At 32.3% G+C, this 15,055-nt stretch overlaps 1 protein-coding gene across 1 annotated transcript; it reads right to left on the bottom strand.

Moving 5' to 3' along the window:
- Nucleotides 1-2,093: 2,093 nt before the first annotated feature.
- LOC128166312 (acetylcholine receptor subunit beta-like) lies at nt 2,094-13,687 on the bottom strand. Its single transcript, XM_052831405.1, has 6 exons — nt 13,497-13,687; nt 7,684-7,835; nt 7,317-7,361; nt 5,793-5,908; nt 4,390-4,916; nt 2,094-3,444 (listed from the first exon to the last, which is right to left on the bottom strand). Exons 1-6 carry the CDS (start codon nt 13,531-13,533, stop codon nt 3,086-3,088), a joined length of 1,236 nt encoding a protein of 411 aa, XP_052687365.1. The 5' UTR covers nt 13,534-13,687; the 3' UTR covers nt 2,094-3,085.
- Nucleotides 13,688-15,055: the final 1,368 nt, after the last annotated feature.

Genomic DNA, 15,055 nt, shown 5'->3' with positions numbered 1-15,055 from the left:
TGCATGGTGCTTCTTAACAGAAGAGATTGAAAACACGAGGAATAAGAAAACCGTCAAACTTGAAAGTCGTACTGTATTGCATTCTTAAACACAACACTAGATGACAAGTATTAGTCGAGATAATGGACGCCTTAATTTCAAAGAATCAAATGCATTTCCAAGAATACTATAGAACAAACGTTTTTCGATGAATCGGTTCTATACTAGTATTAGGAAAATAGCAGGTGCTTTCTGCAAACAAACAAACGTCTTTGAATGACAACGTATTAGATAACTTACTAGTATATGTTACTGTTGTTAAAAGAGTTGTTGGATACTGTACCTGGTAAACATCGACATGGAACATTTTTATAAGTAACAATGTCACATCTACCACCTCTACTGGAAGAACAGACAACAGCGGACCTTTTACATTTGTTGGTATCGACTATTTTGTCCGCCTCTGATGAAATCAAAACGTTCACATATGAAGAGATATGGTTACATATTTCCATGCCTTTATACGAGTGGAGCAGTGAATTTAGAGTTTGCCTATAGTCTAACAACTGATTTCTTTATAGCGTCCTTCCAACGATTTACTCATGTAGATGTAAAACACACGATGTCTCCAAGAAAGAAGACATATATATGCTATGCGATGGCGGAAACAGATCCCAGTATATAGCTAATGTGTTCGGGGAAAGATGGATATATAAGTATTAGTCAGACGCCGTCAGTTGCCAGTGTTTCCTTTGTCTTTAGCAACCAAAAAAAAAATATTTACAAACTGTTTATTACTACATGTATATTCAATATAGAACCAAACGTCCGAGTTCAAAATGGTACATTCCCAGAAAAATAACGAAATTTGGATTTTCTATAAATATGCAAATCTCCACATCGTGTCCCTAAATCCTACAAAGTTTCTTAATATTCTGTGCTGAAGTGTAAGTGTGAGAGGATTGAGTTACGCTTACAAACCGTTCGTTACTATGTTCAATGTTTGGCCAAAATATTTAGTTAAAAAGCTCGAAAGAAGATAGGGGGATAAGAGAGCGCAAATGCCCATTTTGTTTAGTCGTAAAACACAATTTCTAGTTTATTTTTTTCAATTACCGGGTACATATTTTTGATAATGTTAAAATACAAGTTTACAAAAGGACATTTTCTCACTATTATATATTCAGTTTTGAATATTTTAACAAATGTTAAGACAACAAATAAACCCTTTAAGTTTCGGTGGTATCGAACCCACAATCTAAAAACTCTAGTTCAATAAGAATACCTTATGTCTGGTGCTCTAACCACTGAGCCATATCAGTCACAACAAAGTGTGGTGTTTAAATGCTATATGTGACTTTGGCCACGAATCTACGGACTTCTGTCATTTTTCTAAAATGTTCAATTGTTGATATACAAAATGTCATTTTTAAAGTATAGTGGGTCATCTCTCCACGTTTTTCTTGATTGAAATCGGTTTGTTTCCATAAAACCTTATTTAGACTATGACAAAAATATGGAGCTCAGACGCACGCTATGAAAGAAAACACATTGAAGTTCTAAAAAATGACACTATTTGGAGGTTTTGACACGCATACGTTAGTTTGAATCAATATATTCCAAGTACATGTATTTAACATATATTAGAGTTACAAATCTATGTTATATTAAATATACATTGTTTTTAATAATTTTAACAAGAAATTATCAGTTTTGTTGATATTTTGATTTTACAGTATCTTATCTCTCTTCATATGGGCATTTTACACGCCTTATTCACCCATCTTCTTTTTTTGAAAAATAATGGAATTGGAATTTCCTGGTAAATACATATCTAAACATTGTGTCTAAAATACCTACTAAGTTTCACGAAATTTCTTGATAATATATATATAAAGAGTCAAAAAGAAAAAAAGAAAAAAAAAAGACCCCCCCCCCTTAAAGAAAAATAATAATGAAAAAACACAAAAAATAAAATGGACTGACTATTGGACGTGTCAAAAACTTAATATATATGTACCTCTCGCAATTTTGTTGCGGAGTTTATACATAGAACGTTTGGCTTTACAGTCAAAGGGATAAAATATTCTATGCTTCAAAAATAAAGATGCATAAAGAGATATACATTTATTATTTGACATATAAATAGTTTTCTTTAATTACATTGATTGTGAAATGTTGCGATTATGATAAAAAAGAATTTAAAAAAATAAGTAATCGGTATTTTGTTTTTAGTGTAACATGACATTATGCATCTAAAACTTTTTATTGATATATGTATTCTATAACGAAGTAATATCTGAATTAAATTTAATTCCAGGTTTCTTAGAAACTGTATTTTTACAATAATAATGAACAAATTCCAATTCTAACATGGTTATGTAGATATATTTTAACAACCTTCAGTACTACGCCTTTTTTGAACACTTTCCTTCAGATTTGGCGCTTTTCTGTACTTTTAGTATTTTTAAGTAAAAGCATGGCTCTACATCGTTCGTTAAAATATACAGTACTATAGTCTGTCCCAAGTTATTGCTTCCATCACTTTTTGACGATTTTTAATAAAAATACACATACCTGAGAAAGAAATACAGGTGAAATCGATATAAGGGAATATGTCCAAGATATCTTCATTGAACAATTATCATTTTTCACTCATAAAAGTTCCCAGGAACAAAAAAAAAAATCTTATGGACATTTATAATGGGAAATGTTTACAACTTTTCTCCATTCAGAAGTATTCGGGATACCTGGCGCAATTTTTCAACGTCATCATCCGGGCTTATCAATGGCTGATGCAATGTAAAATCCCCGTAGACTTTTTATTTTTGGATGTGTATTGAAACCTGAAGCGATAGAAGAGGCGTTTAAAAATAGATTATCCGGACATTTTTCATATTAGTGGATGAACGTAGTTTGGGCACAAAGGTATTTATGATTATCGAAATATCAAGCAAAAAGTGGTAGAAGCAAAAACTCGGGACAGAGTATAGAGGTTGTTTTCTACAAATGATGAGAATGTTTGTGAGTACCCCTATTCAATTCCATCTTATTGTCTACCGTGATTTGGATATATCCAATTCACAATTTCTCATGCGATAAATTATCAAGTATAATAATGAATTACAAACACAAAGAGAACTACAAAAGTGAGCAGCAGAAAGATGATCGTGTAAACTTTAAAAAAGAATTTGTCAAGAGCTGTCGTCACTTCCGGCCATGACAGTTCCGGTTTGAATGCCTTGCGGGGAGACCCTTTATTTCCTTTTTTGTCATTTTCAATTTCGTCAACGACTTCGCTTTTCTTGCAGCAGTGGTTGCGTTCCAATTTTTTGGCGATAGAGCAAATTCGGCGGATATATTTTGGAATGGGTTGGTCTTCCGTACTGAAGTGACATTTGAGCACAAATATGGTAAGCAGGATAGCTACAACTCCCATGGATAGCATGGTAATGAGATACACAGCTGGAATGAGAAAAAACCCAAATTATTATGACTTTTGATTAATTGTTGATTGAATCATTGTACTTATAGAAACAGCCAGACTGAAATCTACACGCCCTATTTATCGATTGGTCGAAATCTACAGCGGCTGAAAGTGACAGGACTGAAATTGACACGCCCTGTTTATCGATTGGGGTCTGAACCTACAGATACCGACTGCACGAAATAATCATGACGATGCCAGACTCAAAGTCTCACATGAGACGATTTGGCTGTTTCTTTTAGCTAACGTACTTTTGTACATTAACAGTAATTTAGTGAATTTTACTAACTTTTCATTATCAGTTAATTAATTAGTTTAAGAGAGATGTTAATATAAACAATAAAATGCTATTTTTGGGTGATTCATTCGGGATATGAAGGTAGCGATCATTGCAGGAAAAATTTACACAACCCGCTAACGCGGGTTATGTATTTTTCCTGCAATGTCGCTACCTTCAAATCCCAAATGAATCACCAAAAAAGCATTTTATTGTTTAAATGATCCTATTCGGGAATGAACTAAAAAGGATAGTATGTTAATGTTTTTCAATAAAATAAAATAACATTGATGCATTAAACGACCTTTGAAATCGCGTTACGCGAGGCTTTCGATAGTTGCTAATATGTCCCTGATTGTAAATGAACGCATAAAAAATACATATATCGTAAACTGAAAACTTTTTATGCGTTTAACAATCAGGGACATGTTAGCAACTATCGTATTGTAATAATAGTCGTGGCGAACCAGTTTTATATCTCTGGTAATTCGCGAAATAAATTCGTCGCAAATAAAAAGTGGTTTAAAGTATAACGTCAAGTTTTATTTTGTTTTTTAAATAAAAGTTAGTTTAAAAATCTTCTATAATTTTCTAAATGGAAAATTGGCACCAACATAGACATGTAAATTATTGCAGAACAACTTACAAAGTACCGGCGTATGAAGAGAAGTAGTTGGTGTATCGGCAGACACGATCGTCAGATACACCGCAAAGGCGAGGAGTGTAGTGAGAGAATACCCCATTTTCTCCCCGGAATCAGCCGGAAGTTGAAATACAAAGCAATTAAGGAAGCCTAGGAGCATCAACGGAAGGATCGTATTCATGACCTGATAGGTGGGTCTTCGCCTGTACTTCATCGCGAAGGTAATCTGCGGTAGGCTGCTCGCTCCTGCCGTTCGCGTTGTCGACGTCACGCTATAGGACAAGAACTCCCATTCTCCGTCGGGTTCGTAATACGATAAATCCACTCCATTTCCAACTAGATTGATTTCTACATTTGTGTATCCCCATGTGGTGAGCACTATATCACACTCCTGTTCGTCAAAGGGATAGTAAGTGACGTCCGTCGAGCACTGGGTCTCATACACACCACCTGGGGTCCAGGTGAGTGTACCATCATTGATTACACGGATGATGACTGTGTCATCGCTAATTACCGCAAGCTCGTCCACTCTGGAAAGAAAGTCAAACATATTTTAAAAAGTTTTCTACTAAAAACACTAACCTACAAAGATTCCTCAGCGCTTATGACTTAAAAATTAAAAAACTTTAATCAAGAACTAGTACTAGTAGGAGTAATATAATTATTGAATGAAAGCAGTTGTAAAACGTTGAATATACCGAGAATTTCAAACAACATATATGTAGGTTATCTCAGTAATTATACTTGTTTTCAACAAAATTTTGCTTTTTTGAAATTTTTTTGTACAGTTTAACATCCAGAAAAATGAAGTTTTCAACTCCTCAAAGTACAAATACATAGGTATCTTGACTAACAAAGATTCCTTGACTTGACGCAAAACTGACCGAAAATAACAAGGCTTTAATCAAGTATGAATGAAATAATCAAATGAAATTAATTTTGGGTGATGTAGTTGTAAACCGATTTACTATAAACAAGTGATTTCCCGTTTTTGTTTCAAAACGTGTGTGGATTATCCCATGAGTATTACTTCTAGTCAACGGGACTGCAGCTTTTTTATTCTATTTCTTTTTCAGATACAAAAATATGCTATATATTTATGTACAAAATGACATACACAGACAATTTAAATGAACAACTTTAAAATTCTGCAACCCTCACAGTTCTGGTATACAAATATTTATATCCCCTGTTCTGATTTATGATCACAAATCATAAAATTATCCTAAATCAAAATGGATTAAGATGGGATAGCGCAAGAAAATGCTAACAATTTGGCTTTAAACAAGTGACTTATAAGCTTCGGACTCGATGTCTTTGCCTTATATCCAAGCTTCCGGCCAAAAAAACCCAAAAAACTTGTTAGGTCACAATTGGTCACTAATGGAGCCAGGATCATTACTTACGAATTTGTAACTGAGAGTGAGGGGACCCATACATAGTCTTGGGTAGTGTATATAACAAGAATGTCTGAACTATATGCTGCATCAGCAGTCCAATTCAAGCGAGCGTCGGTCCACTCCTAAAAAATGAAGAATTCTTTTGTAAATATATATATTACTATAGTACTTCTAATCAAAGACGGTAAATACGTAAGTGAGCAAAATACTATTGCGATAGAATGCTTTCTTTGGTGATTCATGCGGGAAATGAAGGTGGCGACATTGCTAACTTCATAATCCTCATGAATCATCAAAGAAAGCATTTTGTTGTTTATATTTACATCTTTCCTGTAACAATTTATAAATTGATTGTAAAAAGTTAGTAAAATTAATAATATAACTGTTTATGTACATCAGTTCGTTAGCAAAATGAAACAGCCAAATCGTATCCTATGGGAATTTGATTCTGACATCATCATGATTATTTCGTGCAGTCCGTGATTTTTCTTAGGTCGATGAACGTTTCGACCAATCAGTATACGGGGCGTGTAGATTTCAGTCTTGTCAGTTTCGACAGAGCTATTAGTTGCAATCAATATCATAAAGAAATAGAGGAAATCATACTAGGTGGATGTAAATATACTTGATACGACAAAGCTGAAACAATTATTTAGATTTTTTTCACTTCATCATAGATTTTTAATCGGGTTTTCCAACGGAAAAATCCAGTTATTAAAATGGTGAAAATGGAGGGCGGGCGGCTGCCAAAAGGGTACCCTCATTGTATGAATAACTCCTCCTACAGTTGTCAAGATAGGAAGTTGTTCTTTTGCAGATGAATTGTAAATATATCAGAGGTGTGTATATTGCTAGGATTTTGATTTCTGATTATTTATGGAAAAAATACCAGCTATTGAACTTAGTCATTTTTTGGTAAAATATTGCATATAGGGTACCCTCATTGTACGGATAACTCCTCCTACAGTTTTCAAGATAAGAAGTTGTTCTTTTGCAGATGAATTGTAAATATATCAGAGGTGTGCATATTGCTAGGATTTTGATTTCTGATTATTTATGAAAAAAATACCAGCTTTTGAACTTAGTCATTATTTGGCAAAATATTGCATATAGGGTACTCCATTTTACTGGATACGGGTTGACAAACTTGACATGGATTATGGATACAGTTCACATAAAAGAAAACCCGATTTGCTGTCACATTGACAGCTTTTCACTTGTTTATTATTTATTTGATTAACTTATGAATATTATTCTCCATGAGGGCAGAGGTTTTCGGCATTTTATCAATATTGATTCCTTTCAATTGATATACAAGTAGTTTAATGTAATTTGTTTAACGCTTGACAAGATGACAAATTAGCTTACTGCAATATTTGTCGCAATTAACATTCAACATCAATGCAAGAGTATCATTAACTTTAAAGATAAAAGTAAATGACAAAAACAAAAGCAGAGCTACGTTGGTTTTATGAAGAAAAAAACAATATTACGTACGGACACAAAATGCTATATAAAAAGTATACTCACCAACGAAAAGTATCCTGCCATTTTCATCAGCTGATCCCTCATGCTCTAAAAAACCACCAAGAGGGTGTACAACAATGTTTACCTTTGTGGGTCAGCATATTGCATAATATACTGACAAAGACTTTACACAGAAGTCAGTTGGTTTCTAGTCTAGGCTGACCCCCTTGTTGGTGTATAAATTTACTTCCCGTCATTTTACTTCAATAAATGACATTTGTTCATTTCTTAAGATTTTTTTCTATGCATAACATAATAAAAAAACTAAGTGCAGTCGTCTTGGCATTAAAGAACACAGGAACATAAATGCTTTAGTATTGTAATGATAATATTATTAAATAAAAAAAGTAAATATAGCTTTCTACCGTACCAGTGAATTTAGAGTCAGGATGTTGAATTTAGCACTGACTGAGACTTGAGCATTTGGTCGAGTTAATTTATTGTAACTGTTGTTCGTAAAGAGTAGAGTTCTGAGGTCGTTCTCCAGACCATACGTAAACGCTGCATCGCCATTGTGGAACACTGTGAAAATCGAAGGAGATTGCTTGTTTACTAGTTTGATCAAAGCATCAATAATGATTATTATATATAAATGACATTGCTTTCATTATCCCTGTTGTTTTTTTGTTAAGATGATTACATTTAAAACCCAAGAGCAGTCGTCTTGACTTGATAGCTAAGGAGCATCAATAATTGTATATTAAGCAACGCAACAGCTATTGTTGTCAGGGTTTTTTTTTAAAATGACCTTGATCTGTTTGATTCATTTTTTATTCGAAGATGTTCCCTTGGTTTACTAAATGAAGATGTTCAATTCATATTTCAAAAAACTCATTGTGTTTATGTTTTTATGTTGAGTGTACATCAAGACAAAAATTGTAATGTTAAAGCTAACGTCATCCTGTCAATTGTGGTGTTGCACTACACAGCGCATAAATTGTTGTTTATTTTTTTTCTTTCACAATATTCAGTTTCTAATGTGAATACATTTAAATCAATTAACTGTAAACATTGGTTTGAATATCATATTAGAGTATTGAGACTAATGCATCATCACGATTAATTCATTCAAATCGGTTTAGACCGATTATTTAAAATCAAAACCGAAGTAAATGAATATTGAATTTAAATTTTAACTTAATTTTTAAATATTAGTTCATCTCTTATTTTTCACAAATCCAGATTTTAACTGCTCCCTTTTACTAATATTATTGGCCTAAAATATTGCAACATGTAGGGTAAACTGGGGTTATTAAAAAAATCTACAAAAGTGTTCGACTTTCGATCAGTTTACCCTATACCTATCTTGCTTTCCAATCTTTAGCATACAAATGAAAAAATAAACACCCCGGTAATTAGGTTTTAGCATCGGATTTTATTCTGATTGGGCTTGATATTTTAATTTCAAAAACAATCACACGTTATAAGTTCTTCTACTTTTCTTCAAAATGGTAAAAAAAAAAAGAGAAACATCAAAGAGTTAGCATGCAGCCCAATATTTGTTACAATGTCGGATAAAAATTAAATAAATGTCGTTTTAAAGAACCTCTTCAAATTTTAAAAACAACAAAGTGAATCAAAATGAAATTCCATCCCACTATAAATGTAAGGCAAACAAAGGTGAATTAGGATTTATGGTAATGAATGCGATTAGTGTTAGAAGAGGATTACAGGTAAATCGTCTTGAGTTCAAATTCCGTCGTTATAAGCTCGATTTAGGAGAAAAAATACCTGGCTTTAACGGGTACGAAAGTTTCATTAGGTATACTATATATAATACAGCAAGTATATGTCGAGATATCTGTGAAAGAAAACGATGAACTCTGAATACAAAAGTTATTTATACCTATTTGCGCTATGAATTGATCGTTGCAAGTTGATTTCATTCAAGAGAGTGACTATTTATGTCATCTCCCACAGCGCACTTGCAAAATGAAATATGTTTTGAATTCTATCAATTTTCACTCTCCCCCTTCCCGTTTTTTCCTAATAATTGAAAAAAACTTTATGCATATAATATAATAGGGGAGGAAGAAGATCGCCAAACTTAAAGGAGGTTAGGGCACCATAACTGATACTAAATTACACACCCATCTTGATATTGATTAACCTAGCGCTCTCTAGCAACTAGCAAATATGTTAGTCTTTTTTTTTTACTGGAATAATGTGAAGCTCACTCTAGATTCAGCATTCTGAATTGAGACCCCCCCCCCCCCCCCCAACACAATTTCTATTCACAACTGTGCCCTCCTAGTTACAAATAATCGATTTAGAAAATCTAACCAATGGTTTAGAAATCTGCTTCTGTGTTTCATAATGGCTACATCGCTAGCTCACCTATTTTTAAAAGATAAACTTGTTCAGAACAAAAATAAATCGAATATCCCAAATCTAATTTTCCTAACGGTGCTGCATAAGTTCAAATATTAGGTTTGTATCATTCATGTATAAAACAAGATCATGGTTCAAAAGTGCAGCTTTATCAAAATGGTGATAAAAATCAATATTTGACAAAAACTGTATAAAGCACTAAAAGGTCCTTTAAAATGTGTTTTAAAAATATAATTACTCTACGGCTTGTATAATAGTAAAAATCTTTTAGAATTAAAATTGAAGTGCTTTAAATGATCACTCTTTTAAATTGAATTGTGTCCGATTTAGACAAAAGCTATCGCTGCTTTAAATCGAACCAATGAAAAATAAATGCTTGCATACATAATTAAGGATAAATGGATGCACTTATGTCGATCAACAATAACGGTAGACTAGTGATAGAATGAATTCCGATATGGAATAAATTGAAGGTATCAATTTGTTAAAGTTGTTGAAACACTAAGATACATACTCAACAAAGTAGCCAATACACATGTAAGTGCAAAGGCCTAGTAATTTCAGCAAAAAATCGGGTTCGTATACACTCAATGTTAAGAAGAACGAACCGTAACTTCAAGCAAAGAAACTTGTTATGATGCAAGAAATAGATAGCTTCGTGCTACCGATAGTCCAAGGTCTTGTCTAAATCGTTCTGTTTTTTCATTACACCAGATATGCTGTCTATGTAAGAATTAAGAAATTTAGCTATAAATGTTGTTAATATGGAAGTAACACATCAACGAAAGTTTTTTTTGCCTCTAGTAACGTATGGTTGTACTCTTTGCAAGACAAGACTTAACAGTTTCCTTTAAGATGTGAGTGGTACTGGTATCAAAATCAATGTAAGTATGTAAGAATGTAATGCTTAATGATACATACATCTTGTTTGCTATAGTAATCGACATGCATTGTTAGTCATAGAGAATCAAATGTGTTTAATTTCAAAGGTTTAATCCGTCTTTGTAAATGGTAACGTTTTGCATATAAAATCTTGATTATTTGATCACATTTGTTATAAAATGACCACGTGTATTGCATTTCAATACTGGAAGTTTTAATTAGGATGAATAAAGAGCGTGTCCAGTGTTGTTACAGACCTTCCAATTGTTTATATTGTGAAACATCCAGGCAATGTTCACTGCTGCATAGACACGAAAGAAAGAATCGAAAATTTACTCCCGGAATAAATTTAAAGTCATCAGCCTCTAGCCAATGCATTATAGAATCAAGGTACATTATTTGTTGGTATTTTCACGCGTCATATTTTAAAACAATGTTCGACCTAAGTATGTTTAATCAGGTAATGTCTCATTCATCAACAATAGGTTTAAGGTCACCGAGTCTCCAAGGCGACCTAGTAGTATTTATTCAAATTCTGTGAAAACCTTTCGACCAACCAAGGTCACGCTGTCGCTCCGATGAAAACAAAAGAGTCAAACACATTTAGTTGTAAAAACATTGCCATTCATTGAAAATGACACAAAAATTGTAGAAACACCATTAAATACGTCTTTCAAAATTAACGAAGATTCACATTTGACAGAGAATGAAAAAACGTGTATTTAAGTACGTGTATCAAACAAAAAGGGTCCCACATGTGAGACTGCAGTCACAGGTTGGTTAATTCACATTCTAAAAATGCATTTTCAAAGAAAATTAAAAAATTAAGTGTTCAGAATGGCCAATTTAAATCTGATTTAGTGTGAAACATCTGTCAGCGGAGAGAACCACACAAAAAGCAATGACTCTAGACCTAAAAATGGTCAGAAGGATTAAAGAAACTATTCTTAAAGTACTTGTATCCAATAGATTTATGATGTAAAATTTGGACTTAGGTTCAAATGCTTTTTAAAAAAAAAAAAACTCGGTTTCTAATTATTATAAATATAAACATGATACTATTTTTGCCGTTTAATTTTATTAAGTACTACTGGATTAAGAATATTGATTAATTTGCAAATATGAATTTGATTTTATATAATTTTGCATAACATTCCAAACACTGTCATTATAATTAGAAGTAGGTCTGGACGTTTAGAGCATCAATTTAAAGCTACTTATAATTAACCAACAATAGAACTGCACTGTAGGGGGAAATATACAGTTTAACAAAATTAGGAATATTGTCATAATCAGAAATGACAATTTGACTGGAGTTTGAATATCCAGTTCGCAAACTCGATTACGAATGAATGGAAAAGTCAAATAGCTGAACCTGTGAACATTGCATAGAAAATGTTTAGCCGACACATTAAACAGCATATGTGCTCTGATGATAGAATTCGGTGATGAAAAGTACGACCTCCCCTCACACACATTGTAATAGAAATACAGTATTATAGAGATAGTACGCAAAACATCGTATACTATCTTCACAACTATGAACTACAAGTTTATGTTGAAATAAGAAGAATGCTTTTCTTCCTCTTGAATTGTAAGCCTCAGTTTGATCTGATTAACTTGGAAAGGCCTTCATAATTATACGAGCAGTATAGAGTAGAATAGAATTTAGTTCCAAATTAGGGCTTCATAGGGCATGGCATATAACCATTATGATTACGTATAAATACCTATAGAACAGATAAGTACAATTCACATGTATAACTTATAAGCTCATTGTTCAGTTTGTATAATGATATTATGTAATGCGTGATATAATGGCTATAAAAACGTAGTATAGAAATGCATTTGTGGTGTGTAGCTTTGGTCCTTTATCACAAAAAAATAACAGGATGCATACGAGACAGTCATAGACTTCAATTCTCCGGAGAACGGTTTACCCATCTAAAAATCAAAATAAGCTTTATTCAGTTTCGGAAAGAAATCAATTGCGATTCACGTGTTATTAATTTAGTTTGTTAGAGAGCTTGTTTTTAATTAAAAACCTATTAATTTCTCTTATTTTAATGGCCAAACAATACCATCACGGGAGTTAATTTTAAATGAGAACACATTTTAGCAGATTATCCATAATCATCTTCATGCTGCTTAATTGAATGATAAAGTTCTTTTATGTAATGAACGATTAGTTTTGGGTTTTAATTACTTGGTATTGACAACGTGCATTGTACAATTGATAGCGGTTGAGAGCAGATACTATCATTTCAATAAATATTGTAGGATTTTATATCTTTCCAGGATAAATATCCAGAAAAGAAGCTTTTAAAATGAACAACAACAGCAACAAACAATCAAACAACAAAAACAATCGTGTTACTTTCATCGACATATTACTAGTTACCGGTCACATAAAAAATGTTTCACAACATGCCTTTAAGAAAACCAAGACAAAAGATGTATGCAATAAAAACGCTGCATAAAGCTTTCATGTTCAATCTAATATTAATGGTTTGTTTTAGTGAAACTTTCTTGTTATAACAAAAGCTTTTCTTTTCTTTACATTGAACAATTTTATTTTATTTTTTTAACAAATTTTTGAAGTGACATGATCAGAACCAATTGAATGATAAATAAAAATAACTTTTCGTTCACATCAAATAGAAAGATACATTTGTTTTAATCATATAAATGATAAATTTGCTTTTGTATATACTTAGAAAGAAATTATTTTTGAAAAATTCACACTTCTTTAAAATATATATCTAAACCGAACATTCATATATATAGCCAACTATTTAAACACATTGAACTATAACTGAATAATGCTTACTGAATATTATCAATCTCACAATACGTTAGCATTTTACATGAAGATTATTCATTATTTACACATTTAAAATATCAAGTATTAAATCAATCATTTTTTTATGTAAATAAATCAGGCTTGGAAGATAGTCAAATGATACTCACGTAAATAAAGAAATGCGAAAATAACTATCTTCATCATCACTGGTAAAATTAAGATCGTTCCTAAACTCTTTTCGAATAATAAACTATTTTACGTATCAACCCTTGTTTAAAACTGTTAACTTGAGCAATGCGATTACGCCTAATCCTAATTTACGTAGCCGATGACCGCTTTCGATCCGCAATACATGTAGCTTTTAAATGGTGCAATTGACCACAATCAAGTTTCTCCCCTGGTCTGATTTATTAAAAAACACGAGACAGGGTTGTATTGACCAAACTGTAATCGATTTGTGAAACTTTTTTTGACCTTGATTTATGTATGATATAACACGTTAAAACAAGGTACATGTTACTTATACTATTATAAAAATATAATAGTATAAAGGATTTACTACTAATAGCTCTGTAGAAACTGACAGGACAGAAATCTACACGCCCCTTTTATGATGACGTCAGACTCAATTTCTCATGGGAGACAATTTGGTTGATTCTTTTAATCACGTACTGATTTACGTTAACAATAATCAAGTTTATTTTACTTACTTTCTTTACAATCAATTTATTTATCTTTTAAATGAAGATATAAATATAAACAATAAACTGCTGTATTTGATGATTCATGCCGGCTATGCAGAAAAAACCTGCCCACTGCAATGTCGCCACGTTAGTATCACGCATGTTTAGTACATACACCACAATTAATAAAGTGGCTACAAACATTGCAGTTGGGTCAAAACTCACAAAACTTAAATCAGTCATTTACCATACACTGTCAAAAGCTATAATTGGGATAAAAACCCTTTTCGTTCTGCAGCACTGTGAACCTTGCATTTTCTTATATTACTGAGAAATATGCCATTAATAAAAAACAAAACTTGCCTAATATACTATTATTATAACATCGGTGGCCCATGTGTTACAATGCGAAGATATTCTATAAACACTTACAAGCAGAATTATTGATAGGTTGAATTGCAATGCGGTTAAAACCTCTTTGGGTTTGTTTGTTTTTTTGTTTTTTTTTTGTTTCTTTGTTTGTTTGTTTTTTTTGTTTTTGTTTTGTTTTTCTAAGAACAGATTTTTTTTCCAAACCTTCAAATTGGTTTTTTGAAAGATATAAATGGTTCATAAAACGACATCGTACATGTTTATAAGGAATAAAGAATCTTTCCTTGAGTATTTTGAGGTGATAATATTGGTAGGGGCGTGATCAAATCCAATAAAGCCCGAAGGGCTTTATGATAGATTTGATCACGCCCCGACCGAAATTATCACCTTATGATATTCAAAGAATGATTCCATATTACTTATATTTACATAATTTTTTTCCATCGTACGATTAAATATTTAATTATAAGTAAGCAAACCCCGCTGGTGCCTCAATTTGGCTTCATTTGAAGTTATGGGTTATGTAGTACAAAATCGATACGTAGTGTTATTTACAGGCAAAGGCACTGGAAAATGTAAATGTATTCAAATAAAGGATAACCTAGTGCCATTTTATTCATATGATGTGTAGAATCTATTTGCCTAGTTCTGGAAAAAGGGCTTTAATTAAG

Source organism: Crassostrea angulata, chromosome 10 (genome assembly GCF_025612915.1).
Source record: "Crassostrea angulata isolate pt1a10 chromosome 10, ASM2561291v2, whole genome shotgun sequence".
NCBI classification, from domain to species: Eukaryota; Metazoa; Mollusca; class Bivalvia; order Ostreida; family Ostreidae; genus Magallana; species Magallana angulata.
Note: the sequence above shows the minus strand (reverse complement) of the source record. Positions and strands in the feature narration are given on the sequence as shown.

Excerpts from the sequence above, each read along its gene's own strand:
- LOC128166312 (XM_052831405.1), bottom strand. The coding sequence starts at position 13,533 with ATGATGAAGATAGTTATTTTCGCATTTCTTTATTTAC. Across the intron at positions 4,917-5,792 it reads TCACTCTCAGTTACAAATTC|AGTGGACGAGCTTGCGGTAA; the intron begins GTAAGTAATGAT and ends CTTTCTTTCCAG. Across the intron at positions 3,445-4,389 it reads TCTTCATACGCCGGTACTTT|CTGTGTATCTCATTACCATG; the intron begins GTAAGTTGTTCT and ends TTCTCATTCCAG.